Source organism: Mobula hypostoma, chromosome 17 (assembly GCF_963921235.1).
Source record: "Mobula hypostoma chromosome 17, sMobHyp1.1, whole genome shotgun sequence".
NCBI classification, from domain to species: Eukaryota; Metazoa; Chordata; class Chondrichthyes; order Myliobatiformes; family Myliobatidae; genus Mobula; species Mobula hypostoma.
In genome coordinates this window covers 1,274,809-1,292,805 of record NC_086113.1, presented here as the reverse complement: position 1 = coordinate 1,292,805, position 17,997 = coordinate 1,274,809, and the positions used below count along the sequence as shown (strand labels likewise).

The 17,997-nt window shown below is 43.7% G+C and overlaps 1 protein-coding gene across 1 annotated transcript in view; it reads right to left on the bottom strand.

Annotated features, from left to right (window-relative positions):
* Positions 1-17,997, bottom strand: part of LOC134357664 (serine/threonine-protein kinase 31-like) — a 136,775-nt gene that overhangs the window by 44,167 nt on the left and 74,611 nt on the right. Inside the window, exons 10-12 of the mRNA XM_063069284.1 lie at positions 14,375-14,554; positions 9,997-10,113; positions 4,653-4,772 (exon numbers count right to left, since the gene is read on the bottom strand). Of these exons, the coding sequence (XP_062925354.1) occupies positions 4,653-4,772; positions 9,997-10,113; positions 14,375-14,554 (417 nt within the window). The remainder of the gene's footprint in view (positions 1-4,652; positions 4,773-9,996; positions 10,114-14,374; positions 14,555-17,997) is intronic.

The window sequence follows — 17,997 nt, the reverse complement described above, 5'->3', positions numbered from 1 at the left end:
AGAGTGTAGGAACAGATGTAGGGGAGAAGGAAGAAAAAGAAAATAGTAAAGTTGTTTGCACCGTTGGTGATAAACAGAGAGTAAGAGGTGGAAAATTTCATAAATGCATTTATTTCAATGCTCGGAGCATTATAAGAAAGGTGGATGAGCTTAAAGCATGGATTGATACCTGGAAGTATGATATAGTAGCTATTAGTGAAACATGGTTACAGGAGGGATGTGATTGGCAACTAAATATTCCTGGATTTAATTGCTTCAGGTGTGATAGAATCGGAGGGACAAGAGGGGGAGGTGTTGCATTGCTTGTCAGAGAAAATATTACAGCTGTGGTCTAGTAGGATAGAGTAGAGGGCTCATCTAGGGAGGCTATTTGGGTGTAACTGAAGAATGGGAAAAGTGTAGTAACACTTATAGGGGTGTATCATCAAATGGGGAGCCAAAATTGGAGGAGCAAATTTGTAAGGAGATAGCAGATATTTGTAGTAAGCACAAGGTTATGATTGTGGGAGATTTTAATTTTCCACACATAGACTAGGAAGCCCATACTGTAAAAGGGCTGGATGGTTTGGAGTTTGTAAAATGTGTGCAGGATAGTTTTTTGCAGCAATACATAGAGGTACCAACTAGAGAAGGGGCAGTGTTGGATCTCCTGTTAGGGAATGAGATAGGGCAGGTGACGGAGGTATGTGTTGGGGAGCACTTCGGGTCCAGTGATCACAATACCATTAGTTTCAATACAAGTATGGAGAAGGATAGGTCTGGACCCAGGGTTGAAATTTTTGATTGGAGAAAAGCTAACTTTGAGGAGATGCCAAAGGATTTAGAAGAAGTGGATTGGAACAATTTGTTTTATGGGAAGAATGCAATAGAGAAATGGAGGTCATTTAAAGGTGAAATTTTGAGGGTACTAGAATCTTTATGTTCCTGTTAGGTTGAAAGGAAAGGTTAAAAGTTTGAGAGAGCCCTGGTTTTCAAGGGATATTGGAAACTTGGTTCGGAAAAAGAGAGATATCTACAATAAATATAGGCTGCATGGAGTAAATGAGGTGTTCGAGGATTATAAAGAATGTAAAAAGAATCTTAAGAAAGAAATTAGAAAAGCTAAAAGAAGATATGAAGTTGCTTTGGCAAGTAAGGTGAAAATAAATCCAAAGGGTTTCTACAGTTATATTAATAGCAAAAGGATAGTGAGGGATAAAATTGGTCCCTTAGAGAATCAAAGTGGTCGGCTACGTGCAGGGCCAAAACAGGTGGGGGAGATTTTGAACGATTTCTTTTCTTCGGTATTCACTGAGAAGGATATTGAATTGTGTAAGATAAGGGGAACAGGTAGGGAAGTTACGGAAACTATAATGATTAAAGAAGAGGAAGTACTGGCACTTTTAAGGAATATAAAACTGGATAAGTCTCTGGGTCCTGACAGGATATTCCCTTGGACATTGAGGGAAGTTAGTGTGGAAATAGCAGGGGCTCTGACAGAAATATTTCAAATGTCATTAGATACGGGGATGGTGCCAGAGGATTGACATATTGCTCATGTTGTTCCATTGTTTAAAAAGGGTTCTAAGAGTAAACCTAGCAATTATTGGCCTGTTGAGTTTGACCTCAGTGGTGGGTAAATTGATGGAAAGTATTCTTAGAGATGGTATATATAATTATCTGGATAGACAGAGTCTGATTAGGAACAGTCAACATGGATTTGTGTGTGGAAGGTCATGTTTGAAAAATCTTATTGAATTTTTTGAAGAGGTTACTAGGAAAGTTGACAAGGGTAAAGCGATGGATGTTGTCTATATGGACTTCAGTAAGGCCTTTGACAAGGTTCCATACGGAAGGTCAATTAGGAAGGTTCAATCGTTAGGTATTAATATTGAAGTAGTAAAATGGATTCAGCAGTGGCTGGATGGGAGATGCCAGAGAGTAGTGGTGGATAACTGTTTGTCAGATTGGAGGCCAGTGGTGTGCCTCAGGGATCTGTACTGGGTCCAGTGTTGTTTGTCATATATATTAATTATCTGGATGATGGGGTGGTAAATTAGATGAGTAAGTATACAGATGATACTAAGATAGGTGGAGTTGTGAAGTAGGTTTTCAAAGCTTGCAGAGAGATTTAGGCCAGTTAGAAGAGTGGGCTGAAAGATGGCAGATGGAGTTTAATGCTGATAAATGTGAGGTGCTACATTTTGGTAGAACTAATCAAAATAGGACATACATGGTAAATGGTAGGGCATTGAAATATGCAGTAGAACAGAGGGATCTAGGAATAATAGTGCATAGTTCCCTGAAGATGGAATCTCATGTGGATAGGGTGGTGAAGAAAGCTTTTGGTATGCTGGCCTTTATAAATCAGAGCATAGGAGTTTGGATGTAATGCTGAAATTGTACAAGGCATTGGTAAGGCTAAATTTGGAGTATCGTGTACAGTTCTGGTCACTGAATTATAGGAAAGATGTCAACAAAATTGAGAGAGTACAGAGAAGATTTACTAGAATGTTACCTGGGTTTCATCTGCTAAGTTACAGAGAAAGGTTGAACAAGTTGGGTCTTTATTCTTTGGAGCGTAGAAGGTTGAGGGAGGACTTGATAGAGGTATTTAAAATAATGAGGGGGATAGATAGAGTTGCATGGATAGGCTTTTTCCATTGAGAGTGGGGAAGATTCAAACAAGAGGACAGGAGTTGAGAGTTAAAGGGCAAAAGTTTTGGGGTAAAGTGGGGGGGAACTTCTTTACTCAGAGAGTGGTAGCTGTGGGGAACGAGCTTCCAGCAGAAGTGGTTGAGGCAGGTTCGATGTTGTCGTTTAAAGTTGAATTGGATAGATATGTGGACAGGAAAGGAATGGAGGGTTATGGGCTGAGTGCAGGTCAGTGGGACTAGATGAGAGTAAGAGTTTGGCATGGACGAGAAGGGCCGAGATGGCCTGTAATTGTTATATGGTTAATGAGGAGCGACCTCATTGTAACCTATTGAGTACGAAAGGTCTTGATTGAATGGATATGGAGAGGATATTTCCTATGGTGGGAGAGTCTAAGACCGAGGATACAGCCTCAGAATAGAGGAGTGTCCTTCTAGAACGGAGATAAGGAGGAATTTCTTTAGCCAGAGAGTGGTGAGTCTGTGGAATTTCTTGCCACAGGCAGCTGTGGAGGCCAAGCCTTTATGTATATTTAAGGCAGAGGCTGATAGATTCTTGATTGGTCAAAGCATGAAGGGATACGGGGAACAAGGCAGGAGATTGAGGCTGAGAGGAAAATTGGATCAGCCATGATGAAATGGTGGAGTAGACTTGATGGGCCAAATGGCCCAATTCTGTTTCTATACCTCATGGACTAGAAAAAAAAAGAAAAGCTAGAGGAACTCAATCGGTCAGGTAGCATCTATGGAGGAGAATAAACAGTGGACATTTCTGACTGAGGCCCTTTATCAGGAATCATAAACATGTGTTTATACATTTCAGAGGACCTGTCCTGAATCCAGCACTTAACTGCTATTACAAAAACACATGGCAGCACCTCTACTTTCTTAGAAGTTTATGAAGATTTGGCATGTCATCTAAAACGTTGACAAACCTCTACAGACGTGCGTTGGAGAGTACATTGACTGGTTGCATCACAGCCTGGTACGGTAACACCAAAGGCCTTGAATGGAAAAGCCAACAAAAAGTAGTGGATACAGCTTAGTCTCCCCATCTCAGCACATTGCATGGAGCTCTGTCGCAGGAAAGCAACATCCATCATCCAGGCCATGCTCTTGTCTCACTACTGCCATCAGGAAGGTGGTACAGGAGCCTTAGGTCCCACACCACCATGTTCAAGAACATTTATTATCCTTCAACAATCAGGCTCTTGAACAAGCTGGATAACTTCACTCACACCCACACTGAACTGATTCACAACCTGTGCACTCAGTTTCAAGGACTCTATATCTCATGCTCTCAGTGTTTATTGCTTATTTACTTATTTCTTGCTCTCTTTATATTTGCAGTTTGCTGTCTTTTACACATTGGTTGTTTGTCCATCTTTTTGTATGCATTTTTCATCACATCTATTGTGTTCCTTTGAGTTTACCATCAATGCTCACATGAAAATGAACCTCAGGGTAGTATACGGTGCCATATGTACTTTGATAATTAATTGACTCTGAACTTTGAAACCAAACTGTTAGTAACCCAACATACTTATGTTAGTATCAATTTTTTTTTGGTGTGTGCCTGCGTGCATGCGAGTCTGTGCGTGGTGATGTCTTTTTCATGGCTTTTACGAGAGACAGACTGTGTGGCACGCCACTCCTCACACATTTTCATAATATTTTCCCTTTGTTTTACGAGGTCGAGTTGCGATCTCGACACTCAACCCGGCACGGATGGAAAGTGTACTTGGGGGCGGACCCAACTAGTTTCCAGCCCGGGAACCTCCGCTCCTGGGTCCGGCGCCAATGTCATTGCACCACCAGCCGGCCAAGTCAGTATCAATATTCAATACAGCAAGAGAGCAAATGGAATTCTGATCCACATTTTCAAACTGCCGAGTTTTCTAAATGACTCTGTTTTACTTTTGACAATTAGGGTTGTTTATAATGAAGTTCAAATGAAATTATTGCCATTCTAGAAACACAAAGTGGCTGTGAGAGGTTTAACACTTGTCATAACATTACCTGAACACTGTCAGCATGTCTGCTTTCAATAATCGAAAGTAAGCCCTGTTCCTCTTCAATCTTCTGCATCACTTCATTGAAGGCACCATGGATAATCTCATTAACAGCTTCACAGTTTTGCTTTTAAATAGGATATTAAAAAACATTATGAATTTGCCCAAATGAAAGTTGGCACATCCCATTTGACCCTTACCAATTTTTAAATCGATCATTGTAGAGTGCGTTCTATCTGGACTTCAGGTCCCTCTTCCCTCCGGGAGAAGGCTCAGAAGCCTGAAGACTCGTACGGCCAGATTTGGGAACAGCTTCTTTCCATCTGTGATAAGGCTGCTGAACGAATCCTGACCCGGATCTGGGCCGGACCCTCCAAATATCCGGACCTGCCTCTCGGTTTTTTTGCATTACCTTACTTTCCATTTTCCATTTTCTATTTATGATTTATAATTTAAATTTTTAATATTTACTATCGATTTGTAATCCAGGGAGCGGGAAGTGCAGAATCAAATATCGCTGTGATGATTGTACGTTCTAGTATCAATTGTTTGGCGACAATAAAGTATGAAGTATAAAATGCAGAGTTCTGGACACAGCTCAGCACACCACAGGAAGGAACCTCCTCTCTGTGAACTCTGTCTACACTTCTCACTGCCTCAGTATAGCAGCTCTCTCTCCCCCTTCTCATTGGCCAGGAGGTACAAAAACCTGAAAGCATGAACGACCAGGCTCAAAGACAGATTCTCTCCAACTGTTATACGACTATTGAATGGTTTCCCAGTCCGGTCGGATGGACTCTTGCCCTCATTATGACTTTGAACCTTATTATCAATCTGCACTCTGTAACTGTTGCACTTTGTTCTATATTGTCCATTGCTTTACTGTGCTCTACCTCAATACACCGTTCAATGACCTGATCTGCAAGACCAGTAGTGCTTTTTTCAAAAAAACCAGAATGGTGGGTGCATGGACTGCGCTGCCAGGGGTGCTGGAAAAGGCAGACACATTAGGGGCATTTAAGAAACTCTTGCATTGGCATGTGGATGATAGAAAAATGGAGGGTTATGTGGGAGGGAAGAGTTTGATTGATCTTGGAGTAGGTTACAAGGTCAGCACCACATCATGGGCTGAAAGACCTGTACTGCATTATAATGTTCTTTGTAACTCAACACAAAACAGTACCGGAACTAAAACACTTCCTGAGAACGACTGGATGGAAGCAGAAAAAGAAATACCTTCAATTTCAATTGACCGCATTCCCTGTACTGCATATTTACAGTTCATGCCTAATTGGGAGTGACTGGTATTAATATCAGGGTTTAAGACATTTCCCATTGCCAGCATAATGAAAATAATCAAACTACGAAGGATACTCACTGGGAAGTGAAAAGCATTGTAGCTTAAAACTTACTGTAGGGAAAGGTTACAGGGAGAAGTCAGGCGATTTAATTGGGAAAGTACACAGATACGGTAGCTTATCATCATGCAAGGCTGCTGAGAAGAATTTAAAGGTGAGGAGTTTCTTTCAGCAGGAGATTTGATGGGGAGAAGTATGCAGACGCAGTAGCTCGTCATTGCGCAAAACCACTGAAAAGGTTCCGGGATAAAAGGGAGATGCTGCCTAGCAGAGCGGTCACCGAAGGAACAGTCGTCAGAGTAGTAGGGCTTTGGTTCATCGGGACTTCGGTGAGGTAAGGTACCTTCATATCTCTTCCTTTAACTTAAGAATAGTGGGTATGACAGCAAGACTAGTTTTCTGCACTGGGTGTCAGATGTGGGATATCCGGGAGACTTCCAGCCTCACCAATGGCCACACCTGCGCCAGTTGTATCAAGTTGCAGTTCCTTAGAGACAGAGTTAGGGAACTTCGGAGCTTCGGCTTGTTAGGGAGAGTGAGGAGGTGATAGACAGGAGCTACAGGCAGGTAGTCACACCGGGGTCACAGGAGACAGATAACTGGGTGACTGTCAGGGGAGGGGAGGGAGAGCATCCGGTAGTGGAAAGCACCCCTGTGGCTGCCCCCTTAACAATTTTGAGTACTGTTGGGGGGTGGGGGGCAAATTTCCTGGGGGAGGCAACAGTGGCTGTGCCTCTGGCACTGAGTCTGGCCCTGTGACTCAGAAAGGTAGGGAATGGAACAGGATGGCAGCTGTAATTGGGGACTCTATAGTTAGGGGGACAGATAGGCGAATCTGATGTTGGGAAAAAGAAACAAGGATGGTAGTTTGCCTCCCAGGTGCCAGAGTTCCTGATGTTTCTGAACGTGTCCACAATATCCTGAAATAGAGGGTGAGCAGCCAGAGGCCGTGGTACATATTGGCACCAACGACATAGGTAGGAAATGGAAGGAGGTCACTGAAAGCAGAATACAGGGAGTTAGGAAGGAAGCTGAGAAGCAGGACCTCAGGGATAGTAGTCTCGGGATTGCTGCCTGTACCACACGACAATGAGGATAGGAATAGAGTGAGGTGGAGGATAAATACGTGGCTGAAGGATTGGAGCAGGGGGCAGGGATTCAACTTCCTGGATCATTGGGATCTCTTCTGGGGCAGGTGTGACCTGTACAAAAAGGATAGGTTGCACCTCAATCCAAGGGGGACCAATATCCTGGGAAAGAGATTTACTAATGCTATTGGGGAGGGTTTAAACTAGATTTGCAGGGGAGTGAAAACTGAAGTGAAGAGGCAGAGGATTGAGTGGTTGGCACACAAGTAGAGACATCTTGTAGGGAGTTTTTGAGGAAAAATAGGCAGATGATAGAGCAAAGAAGCACTCAGCCTGATGGTTTGAGATGTGTCTATTTTAATGCAAAGTGTATCATAAACAAGGCAGACAAACTTAAAGAGTGTGGATCAATACATGGAACTATGGCATTGTGGCCATTACAGAGACTTGGATGTCTCAGGGGCAGGAATGGCTGTTGAGTTTGCCAGGGTTTAGATGTTTCAAAAACGACAGGGGAGGGAGGCAAAAGAGGTGGGGGCATGGCTTTGCTAATCAGGGATAGTGTCACAGCTGCAGAAAAGAAGGAAGTCATGGAGGGATTATCTACTGAGTCACTGTGGGTATAAGTCGAAACAGGAAGGGGGCAATAATTCTACTGAGTGTTTTTATAGACCACCCACTAGGGACATCGAGGAGCAGATAGGGAGGCAGATTCTGGAATGGTGCAATAACAATAGGGTTGTTGTGATGGGTGATTTTAACTTTACTAATACTGACTGGCATTTCCTTAGAGCAAAGGGTTTAGATGGGGTGGAGTTAGTTAGGTGTGTTCAGGAAGGTTTTCTGATGTAGATAAACCAACTAGAGGGAAGTTGGTACTTGATCTGGTATTGGGAAATGAAACTGATCAAGTGTCAGATCTCTCGGTGGGAGAGCATTTTGGAGGCAGTGATCACAACTCTATCTCCTTTATCATAGCGCTGGAGAGGGATAGGAGCAGACAATTTGTGAAAACATTTAATTGGGGTGGGGGAAATATGATGCTATTAAGCAGGAACTTGGGAACATAAATTGGGGGCAGATGTTCTCCGGGAAATGCACAGCACAAATGTGGCAAATGTTTAGGGAACATTTGCATGGAGTTCTGCATAGGTATGTTCCATTGAGGCAAGGAAAGGATGGTAGGGTAAAAGAACCATGGTGTACAAAGGATGTAGAAAATCTAAGTAAGAAAAGAAAACCTTCTGAAAGGTTCAAGAAACCAAGTACTAATTAGAGTTCTAGAAAATTACAAGGTTGCCAGGAAGGAGCTTAAGAATGAAATTAGGAGAACTAGAAGGCCTTGGTGAGCAGAATTAAGGAAAACCCCAAGGCATTCTACAAGTATGTGAAGAGCAAGAGATTGAGCCGTGAGAGATTAGGACCAATCAGGAGTGAGAGTGGAAACGTGTGCATGAAGCCGGACGAGGTAGCGGAGGTACTTAATGAATACTTTGCTTCAGTATTCATCAGGGAAAAAGACCTTGGCAATTGTGGGGATGACTTACAGCAGACTGAATCGTTTGAGCATATAGACTTAAAGAAAGAGGATGTGCTGGAGCTTTTGAAAAGCATTAAGTTAGATAAGTCACCGGGTCTGGATGAGATATACCCTAGGCTACTGTGGGAAGCAATGGAGGAGATTGCTGAGCCTCTAGTGATGATCTTTGCATCACTGATATGGACAGGAGAAGTACCGGAGGATTGGAGGGTTGCGGATGTTGTTCCCTTATTCAAGAAAAGGATTAGCGATAACCCAGGAAACTATAGACCAGTGAGTCTTACTTCAGTGGTGGGCAAGTTGCTGGAGGAGATCCTGAGAGGCAGGATTTATGAGCTTTAGGAGAGACATCATCTGATTACGGATAGTCAGCATGGCTTTGTCAAGGACAGGTCATGCCTTACGAGCCTGTTTGAATCCTCGGAGGATATAACAAAACACATTGAGGAAGGTAGCACAGTGGATTTAGTGTATATGGATTTCAGCAAGGCATATGATAAGGTACCCCATACCAGGCTTACTGAGAAAGTAAGGAGGCATGGGATCCAAGGAGACCTTGCTTTGTGGGTCCAGAATTGGCTTGCCCACAGAAGGCAAAGGGTGGTTGTAGATGGATCATATTCTGCCTGGAGGTCGGTGACCAGTGGTGTTCTGCAGGGGTCTGTTCTGGGACCCCTACTCTTTCAGATTTTTATAAATAACCTGGAGGTAAGTCGAAGGGTGGGTTAGTAAGTTCGCTGATGACACAAAGGTTGGGGGGTATTATGGACAGTCTGAAGTGTTGTCAGAGGTTACAGCAGGACATCGATAGGATGCAAAACTGGGCTGAGAAGTGGCAGATGGAGTTCAAAAAGCCAGAGGCTTTTTCCCAGGGCTGAAATGTCTAACATGAGAGGGCATAGTTTTAAGGTGCTTGGAAGTTGGCACAGAGGGGATGCCGGTAAGTTTTTCCACACAGAGTGGTGGGTGTGTGGAATGCACTGCCAGTGATGGTAGTGGAGGTGGATACAGCAGGGTCTATTAAGAGACTCTTAGATAGGTACACGGAGCTTAGAAAAATAGAGGGCTATGCACTAGGGAAATTCTAGGCAGTTTCTAGCATAGGTTACATGGTCAGAACAACATTGTGGGCTGAAGGGCCTGTAATGTGCTGTAGATTTCTATGTTCTAAAAAGAATAATGTTGAGATGGATAATAAGTCAGTCATGATGGAATGACAGAGCAGACTCGATGGGCCAAATGGCCTAATTCTGCTCCTATGTCTTACGGAAAAGCCAGCTCAGTAAGATCAGTCTATTTGATTTTTGTACATAAATACCAAAAAATAAAGTATATTTTGCAAATAGCAACAAGTTATGAACCTACTGGGATGAACATTTCAATTTCTTTGTCTACGTCCCGTTCCGCTTCATCCAGCAAAATCTTGAGACTTTTACTGTCTTCCCCCAAGGGCCAGGAATCTCCAGAGTCCAGCTCAAAAAACTAGAGAAGACAACAAAACTCATTTGTAGTTGCAGGGCCCACTGAAAACACTTAAACCAATGAGTGAAACTTCAGCAAACAGAACTAAAGACACAAATCACCTACAGCTAGTACTATGGACACTTGATGGGCAGAATAGCCTATTCCTGCTTGTCTGTCTTATGGGATTCACTGAAGTCTCTACAATTCTAATATCTGTATTTTTATATACATATAAATTATTAAAGCCTTGTACAAAAAAACTGTCAAAATTACATACAGTGGATTCCCGTTACTCAGGACCAGTACATCTTGGCCCCATAATGCAACTGTTCCAATCAGCTGGTTTCATAAAAATAGTTAAAAATGTACAAAAAAGACAAGATGAGTAACAAATTATGTATTTAAATGAAATACAGAACAAATTAGAACACTGCCAGTACTACTACAGTACTACACAACCATATTAGTTCCTAATAGTTATCGATGGAGGAAATCATCTTCTTTGCATTCTTTTGACTGTAAATGAACAGCGCAGATAATGGGCTGCCTTCAGACAACGCTGTTGATGACTGCGTCCTCCAATTCCTCATTTTAATCATAACATTCAAGATGTTACCTTCAAAGTAATTCGATATCTTCAAATTCTTTGTAGTCCCTAACTTGACATAGTGAAATCATTTCTTTTTCCTCCCAGCTATTTCTGGTGAAACACAAACACGAGGAAATGTGCAGATGCTGGAATTTCAAGCAACACACATCAAAGCTGCTCGTGAACGCAGCAGGCCAGGCAGCATCTGTAGGAAGAGGTACAGTCGACGTTTCGGGCCGAGACCCTTCATCAGGACTAACTGAAGGAAAAGCTAGTAAGAGATTTAGTAAGTAGCTAATGAGTGTTTCTGGTGAAACACTGTTGTTTTCCTTGGCTGCACAAGTCTTGGTAAGACACACTCTGGTCCCGCTAAACCCGTGAGATTGAGATGACTCTCACACCTCAAACCCCGGTTTGTGTGGATGCTGTGTACTTTGCCACCCTGTTACAACTCACTGCCAAGAAATAACAGATGGCACACTACATACGATTAAAGGAATATTTATGAAACTTACTTAACTAAAGGGTTAGTAAAGCAAAGGGGAAAAAAAGGGTCCATTATAATTACACAGTCAATGTGCACAAGTTGGGGCTCATCTTGAATTCCTCTGTCACTCACGCGCTGGACCTTCGATCTGCATGAAAGCACACACCACCTTCCGACCGTCGCTCGTAATCCACCTCGAACAAATGGGTCTCCTGCTGGGTCGTATCCTACCACCGGTTCTCCCCAGCGTCTTCTCTCTTCATCTCCCATCGAACAAAAGCTCCAAGACCAACCTCAGTGTCCCTCGCCAGAAAAACCTCCCCACCCCCCAAGTTGCACCATCCTAATTGGATGGCACACATTGCTGATCATCCCTCATCTTCAACAATAACCCAACAAACAGACTGCTCTTACAGTACTGCTGAATGAAACGCCTACAGCATAACAGTAAAGATATAAACCAGGGCATTACACTGGCATTTCCAAGCCGGAATACTTGAGCAAAACAATTTGGAATTCTTACTGCTTATTTCTTTGCCAACCATCACTGCCAAAAGTGGCTGCTTTCGAACACACACGCAACTGATGCTATTGAAAAAAATGTCCACTCATAACGGCCACACAAATGTGCAAACAGACGCTAGTTAAAAACTCAAAACAACAGAAATTCTGCAGATGCTGGAAATTCAAGCAACACACATCAAAGTTGCTGGTGAACGCAGCAGGCCAGGCACCATCTGTAGGAAGAGGTACAGACGAAGGCTCTAGGAAGAAGTCCTGACGAAGGGTCTCGGCCTGAAACATCGACTGTACCTCTTCCTAGAGATGCTGCCTGGCCTGCTGCGTTCACCAGCAACTTTGATGTGTGTTGCTAGTTACAAAATGTTCAGCAACCGTCTCCAGCCCCAATTAAGTGGCAGAGTGGCCCAAATATACAAAGGCAATCGCAGCTATTTTCTTGATTAGATTTTGTTCTTGAAGAGTTGTCTCAAATAAGTGGATGCCCTGATTAACTGTTGGTCCAATTAACTGGAATCCACTGTATTCAGTTTCTAATTATCTAAGTCTATTCAACGATCCCCGAGTATGATAAGATATACTCTTCTAGCAATCTATCTCATTATGACTTTGTCAATCTACACTGCACGTACTCTCTAAGTATTATTCAGCCCTGTTATAGTTTTACCTTGTTCTAGCTCAATGCAGTGTGTAATGATTTGATGTGTATGGACAGCATCCAAGACAAGATTTTCACTGCATCTCAGTACATGAGACAATAATAAACTTATTTACGAATGTTAAAACACAATACTGAACACTCTCAGCAGGACAGGTATCACTGACAAAGAGAAAAGAACCATCAATCTGAAACATGAATGGTTCTTCCTCTCAACCACAGCCAAAATTTCCTGTTTTCATTACAGATTTCTAGTACTTTAAATACTTTGTATTTGGAAAATGAATTTCAGTTATGAGGAAAATTGGTGTCGCATCTCTCCAGGAGTTCCCAGTCTGGAGTCAACAGACTCTTTGCTCAATGGTACTCAACCACAGCATAAAAACAGATTGGAACCCTGGTCAAGACTCGCCAACAATGTACCTGTAAAATATACAAGTTAACACCAATGATATTTTTAACTTAAAATGTTCACATGCTTACGCCTCAATACACAAGCTGGAGCAAACATCCGTGGTCACCCACATTGCCAATATCAGAAGATGCAACAGATGAAGAGCAGAGTAACGAGAAAGAGAAGAGTGCAGAATTCAGGGGAGAGGCAGCAGGAAAGGGGGCCGACTACAGCCTCACACTTGTAGATAGTATAGAAGAGGCACGTTGAAAGAGGAGAACCAAAAAAAAAACAAGCCAACACACTGACTGCTCACACGGTGAGATGACTGTGATTACGGTGAGCGAGATCGCTCACACGACAGCAGGGCCGTGATTACGGTGATTGAGACCGCTCACACTGTGAGATGACCATGATTACGGTGAGCGAGATGTAAAGCAAATATATGCTATATTAGACCATAAGATAGGAGCATAATTAGGCAGTTTGTCTACTGAATCTGCTCTGCCAACATTATATAATCGTAAGTAAGTATATTATATAAACTACCTTCAGGTTGGCCCTCAATAGGCAGGGATATCGTGATCAGCTACCACACTTTACCATGGTTTGTACAGAAAATGAGTTACTGTCAAGTCATGAGCAGCGTACAATGTGCTGCAGGAACTCGCCAAGCCCAGCAGCCCTCCATAAAACGTGACTGTTCAGGTAAGATGTTTTCTAATTTAATGTTCTATCCAGATTTTGCAACCAAGAGAAGCTTTGAACATCTACTTCTCCTCACCCACCGATGCTTCAACAGTTAGGAGGTTTTGCCCGAAGCAGTGCCCTGAAAATTGTCTTCTGGTTATCCCCCATTTTCCCACATCATTGTAACTCAAATCAAAACACCATGCTCTGAATTTGGGTACAGGTAGGGTAAATGCAAGCAGGCTTTTTCCACTGAGGTTGAATGAGACTAGAACTGGAGGTCATGGGTTAAGATTGAAAGGTAAATGTTTAAGGGGATCTCCTTCAGAGGATGGTGAGAGATTGGAACGAGCTGCCAATGGAAATGGTGGATGCGGGTTTGATTGCAACGTTTAAGCAAAATTTGGTAGGTGCATGGGTGGGAGGCGTACGGCCAGTGGGACGAGGCATAATAACAGTTCAGCACGGAATAGATAGGCCGAAGGTCCTGTTTCTATGCTGTAGCATTCTGTAAGTTTGCAAAGCTCCAGGTAGGGTGGCCCAGTAGTGTAGTGATTAGCACAATGTTCTGCAGTACGGGTGCCCCAGATTCAATTCCCAGTGTTGCCTGAAAGGAGGTTGTACGTTCTGCCCATGATGGTGTGGGATTCCTCAGGTGCTCCGATGTCTTTGCGTAACCCAAAGAGGTACCGGATGGTGAAGTGTAATTTATTCCGCGATTAGGCCAGAATTAAATCAGGGGTTGCTGAATGGCGTGGCTCAAAGGGCCAGAAGAGCCCATTCTGTACAAAATCTCAACTAATCAATGAACAAACACAAATCTACAACCCAAGAATCAGTGGAACAATGCTTGTTCTTACAATGATTTACAAATTAGGAAGAAATTAAATGCAAAGCAGAGCAGCAAATTGTTGCAGCTGAGAACATGAACCACAAGCTTACCTTCGCAGTGTTACCAAACCACCCCGAGAGCATCTGCAGAGATTTGACTGTTCTAGCCCTCCTGTTGTTGGACTCCTGCAACATCCTGTCTCTCCGCTCAATAAACTGATCGAACATCGTGTCCGAGCTGTGCACGCTCTCATACGGGCCGTAGACAGAGCTCAAAGTGCAAGTTAAACACTAGTGACAGATACAGAGGAGTCATTACACTACAGTCATCAATTTCACACCTCTGTTTTTACTCAAAAGAACAACAGCCTACTTTGGAAAATATATGACCTCAACTATTAAAAAGCAAGCATGTAACCAGTTTATCCCCTTATCTAAGAGATGTGCTGACATTGGAGAGGGTTCAGAGGAGGTTTACAAGAATGATCGGGAATGAAAGGGTTAACATGAGCAGCTTTTGATGGCTTCAGGCCCGTACATGCTGGAGTTTAGAAGAATGGTGGGGGGGGGGGGAGAAATCTCACTGAAAATGAGCAAATATTGAAAGGCTAGATAGACTGGACATGGAGAGGATGTTTGCTATGGTGGGCAAGTCTAGGACCAGAGGACACAGCCTCAGAATCGAGGGACATCCATTTGGAGCAGAGATGAGGAGGAATTTCTTTAGCCAGAGAATGGTGAATCTGTGGAATTCATTGTCATAGACGGCTATGGAGGTCAACTCATTAAATATATTTAAAGCAGAGGTTGATAGGTTCTTGATTAGCAGGGTGTCAAAGGTTATGGGGAGAAGGCTAGAGAATGGGGTTGAGGGGGATAATAAGTCAACCCTGATGGAAAGGCAAAGCAGATTCGATGGGCTGAATGGCCTGATTCTGCTCCTACATCGTGTGGTCTAAATAGACAACATTTTGGGCAGAGAACCTTCAACAGATCTCATGAGAATGGCAGTGCCTCACCAATTCAGTGGTTCAGCCCGCTACAACAGTACGTTTTATCACTCAAAGTTACACACACACACAAAATGATGGAGAATTAAAATCTTTGGCCACCAGGAAATCTCACTTGCGGCAGATGGTGCTGAGGTGCTCAATGAAGCAGCCCTCCAACTTATTCGGACGTCACTAATACAGAGAAGCCCACAGCGGGAGCACTGCACACTACAGACCACCCCAGCAGATTTACAGGTGAAGTGTCGCCTCACCTGGAAAGACCATTTGGGGTCCTGAATGGAGGTGAGGGAGGTGGTGCATGGGCAGGTGCAGCACTATTATCACTTGCTTGTTGAGGTTTATGTAAGTACACGTAAACAATCGGCGAAGTTTCTGGTTTGCATACATTTTCCATTAACTGTCATAGTTGAGAGGTTAGAATCGCAGGCATTGTTGGTGACAGCACTGTGGTCCACAGGGAACCACCCGACAGGAAGACGGGTCAGATTTTGTTTAATACTGAATTCTCAAACATATTATTGCTAATACACTCAAACACCAAACTAATCTCAGATGGTGATGAGGCAGCGTACGGGAGTCAGATAGATCAGCTGGTTGGGTGGTGTTGAAACAACCTTGTACTCAACATCATTAAGCCCAAGGAATTGATTGTGAACTTCAGGAAGGGGAAGCTATGAGAACACATACCAGTTGTCATTGTGAGGTTGGAGAGGGATCAGCTGCAAGTTTATGGGTGTCAACATCTCTGAGGATCTACCCTGGGCCCAACATATTGACGCAATTACGAAGCTGGCACGACAGCAGCTATATTTCATTAGGAATTTGAGGAAATTTGGTAAGTTACCAAAGTCTCTCACAAACTTCTACAGATGTACCGTAGAGAGCATACTAACTGGTTGTACCATCACCTGGTATAGAGCTGCCCGTGCACAGGACTGGAAAAAGCTACAGATGGCTGTAAACTCATGGACACTAGCTTCCCCAGCATTGAGGGCATCTTCAAAAGCCCATGCCTCAAAAAATGGCATTCTTCACTGCAGACCCCCACCACCCAGGACATGTCCTCTTCTCATTGTGATGGTCAGGGAGGAGGTACAGGAGATACATCCATCATTACTGACCCCCACCACCCAGGACATGTCCTCTTCTCATTGTGACCATCAGGGAGGAGGTAATGGAGATACATCCATCATTACTGACCCCCACCACCCAGGACATGTCCTCTTCTCATTGTGACCATCAGGGAGGAGGTAATGGAGATACATCCATCATTACTGACCCCCACCACCCAGGACATGTCCTCTTCTCATTGTGACCATCAGGGAGGAGGTACAGGAGATACATCCATCATTACTGACCCCCACCACCCAGGACATGTCCTCTTCTCATTGTGACGGTCAGGGAGGAGGTAATGGAGATACATCCATCATTACTGACCCCCACCACCCAGGACATGTCCTCTTCTCATTGTGACCATCAGGGAGGAGGTAATGGAGATACATCCATCATTACTGACCCCCACCACCCAGGACATGTCCTCTTCTCATTGTGACCATCAGGGAGGAGGTAATGGAGATACATCCATCATTACTGACCCCCACCACCCAGGACATGTCCTCTTCTCATTGTGATGGTCAGGGAGGAGGTACAGGAGATACATCCATCATTACTGACCCCCACCACCCAGGACATGTCCTCTTCTCATTGCGACCATCAGGGAGGAGGTACAGGAGATACATCCATCATTACTGACCCCCACCACCCAGGACATGTCCTCTTCTCATTGTGATGGTCAGGGAGGAGGTACAGGAGATACATCCATCATTACTGACCCACACCACCCAGGACATGTCCTCTTCTCATTGTGACCATCAGGGAGGAGGTAATGGAGATACATCCATCATTACTGACCCACACCACCCAGGACATGTCCTCTTCTCATTGTGATGGTCAGGGAGGAGGTAATGGAGATACATCCATCATTACTGACCCCCACCACCCAGGACATGACCTCTTCTCATTGTGACCATCAGGGAGGAGGTAATGGAGATACATCCATCATTACTGACCCCCACCACCCAGGACATGTCCTCTTCTCATTGTGACCATCAGGGAGGAGGTAATGGAGATACATCCATCATTACTGACCCACACCACCCAGGACATGTCCTCTTCTCATTGCCACCAACAAGGAGGTACAGAAACCTGAAAACACACACTCAATGTTTCAGGAACAGCTTCTTCCCCTCTGCCATCAGATTTCTGAACGGACAATCAACTCATGAACACTACCTCAGTATTTGCTCTCTTTTTGCACTACTTCTTTAGTATTTCTTATCGCATCTTGTGCTGTAGATTTCTATCTTCTCTCCACCTTACAGTAATTTTTTATGTATTACACTATACTGTCGCTACAAAGCAACAAATTTCATGACACGTCTGATAATAAACCTGATTCTGATCAAAGTTCCTTTTACATCTGCTCACGTCCCAAAGGGACCCAGTCCATCAACCTCAAGAAATACGTTACTTTATCACAGTGAACTGGAACTGGAGAATTCAGTAGGAATTGGAGCTTGTCCCACTTTCACTTAGAGAAGTCATCGCATTCCCACTGAAAGACACGATCAGCTCCTCACAGGAGACTCTGAGAAGGCTATTCTCATTAGCAGCTGGAAGGACACGAATGGCTTGTCACTGTGACAATCTAACCCAGTGTAG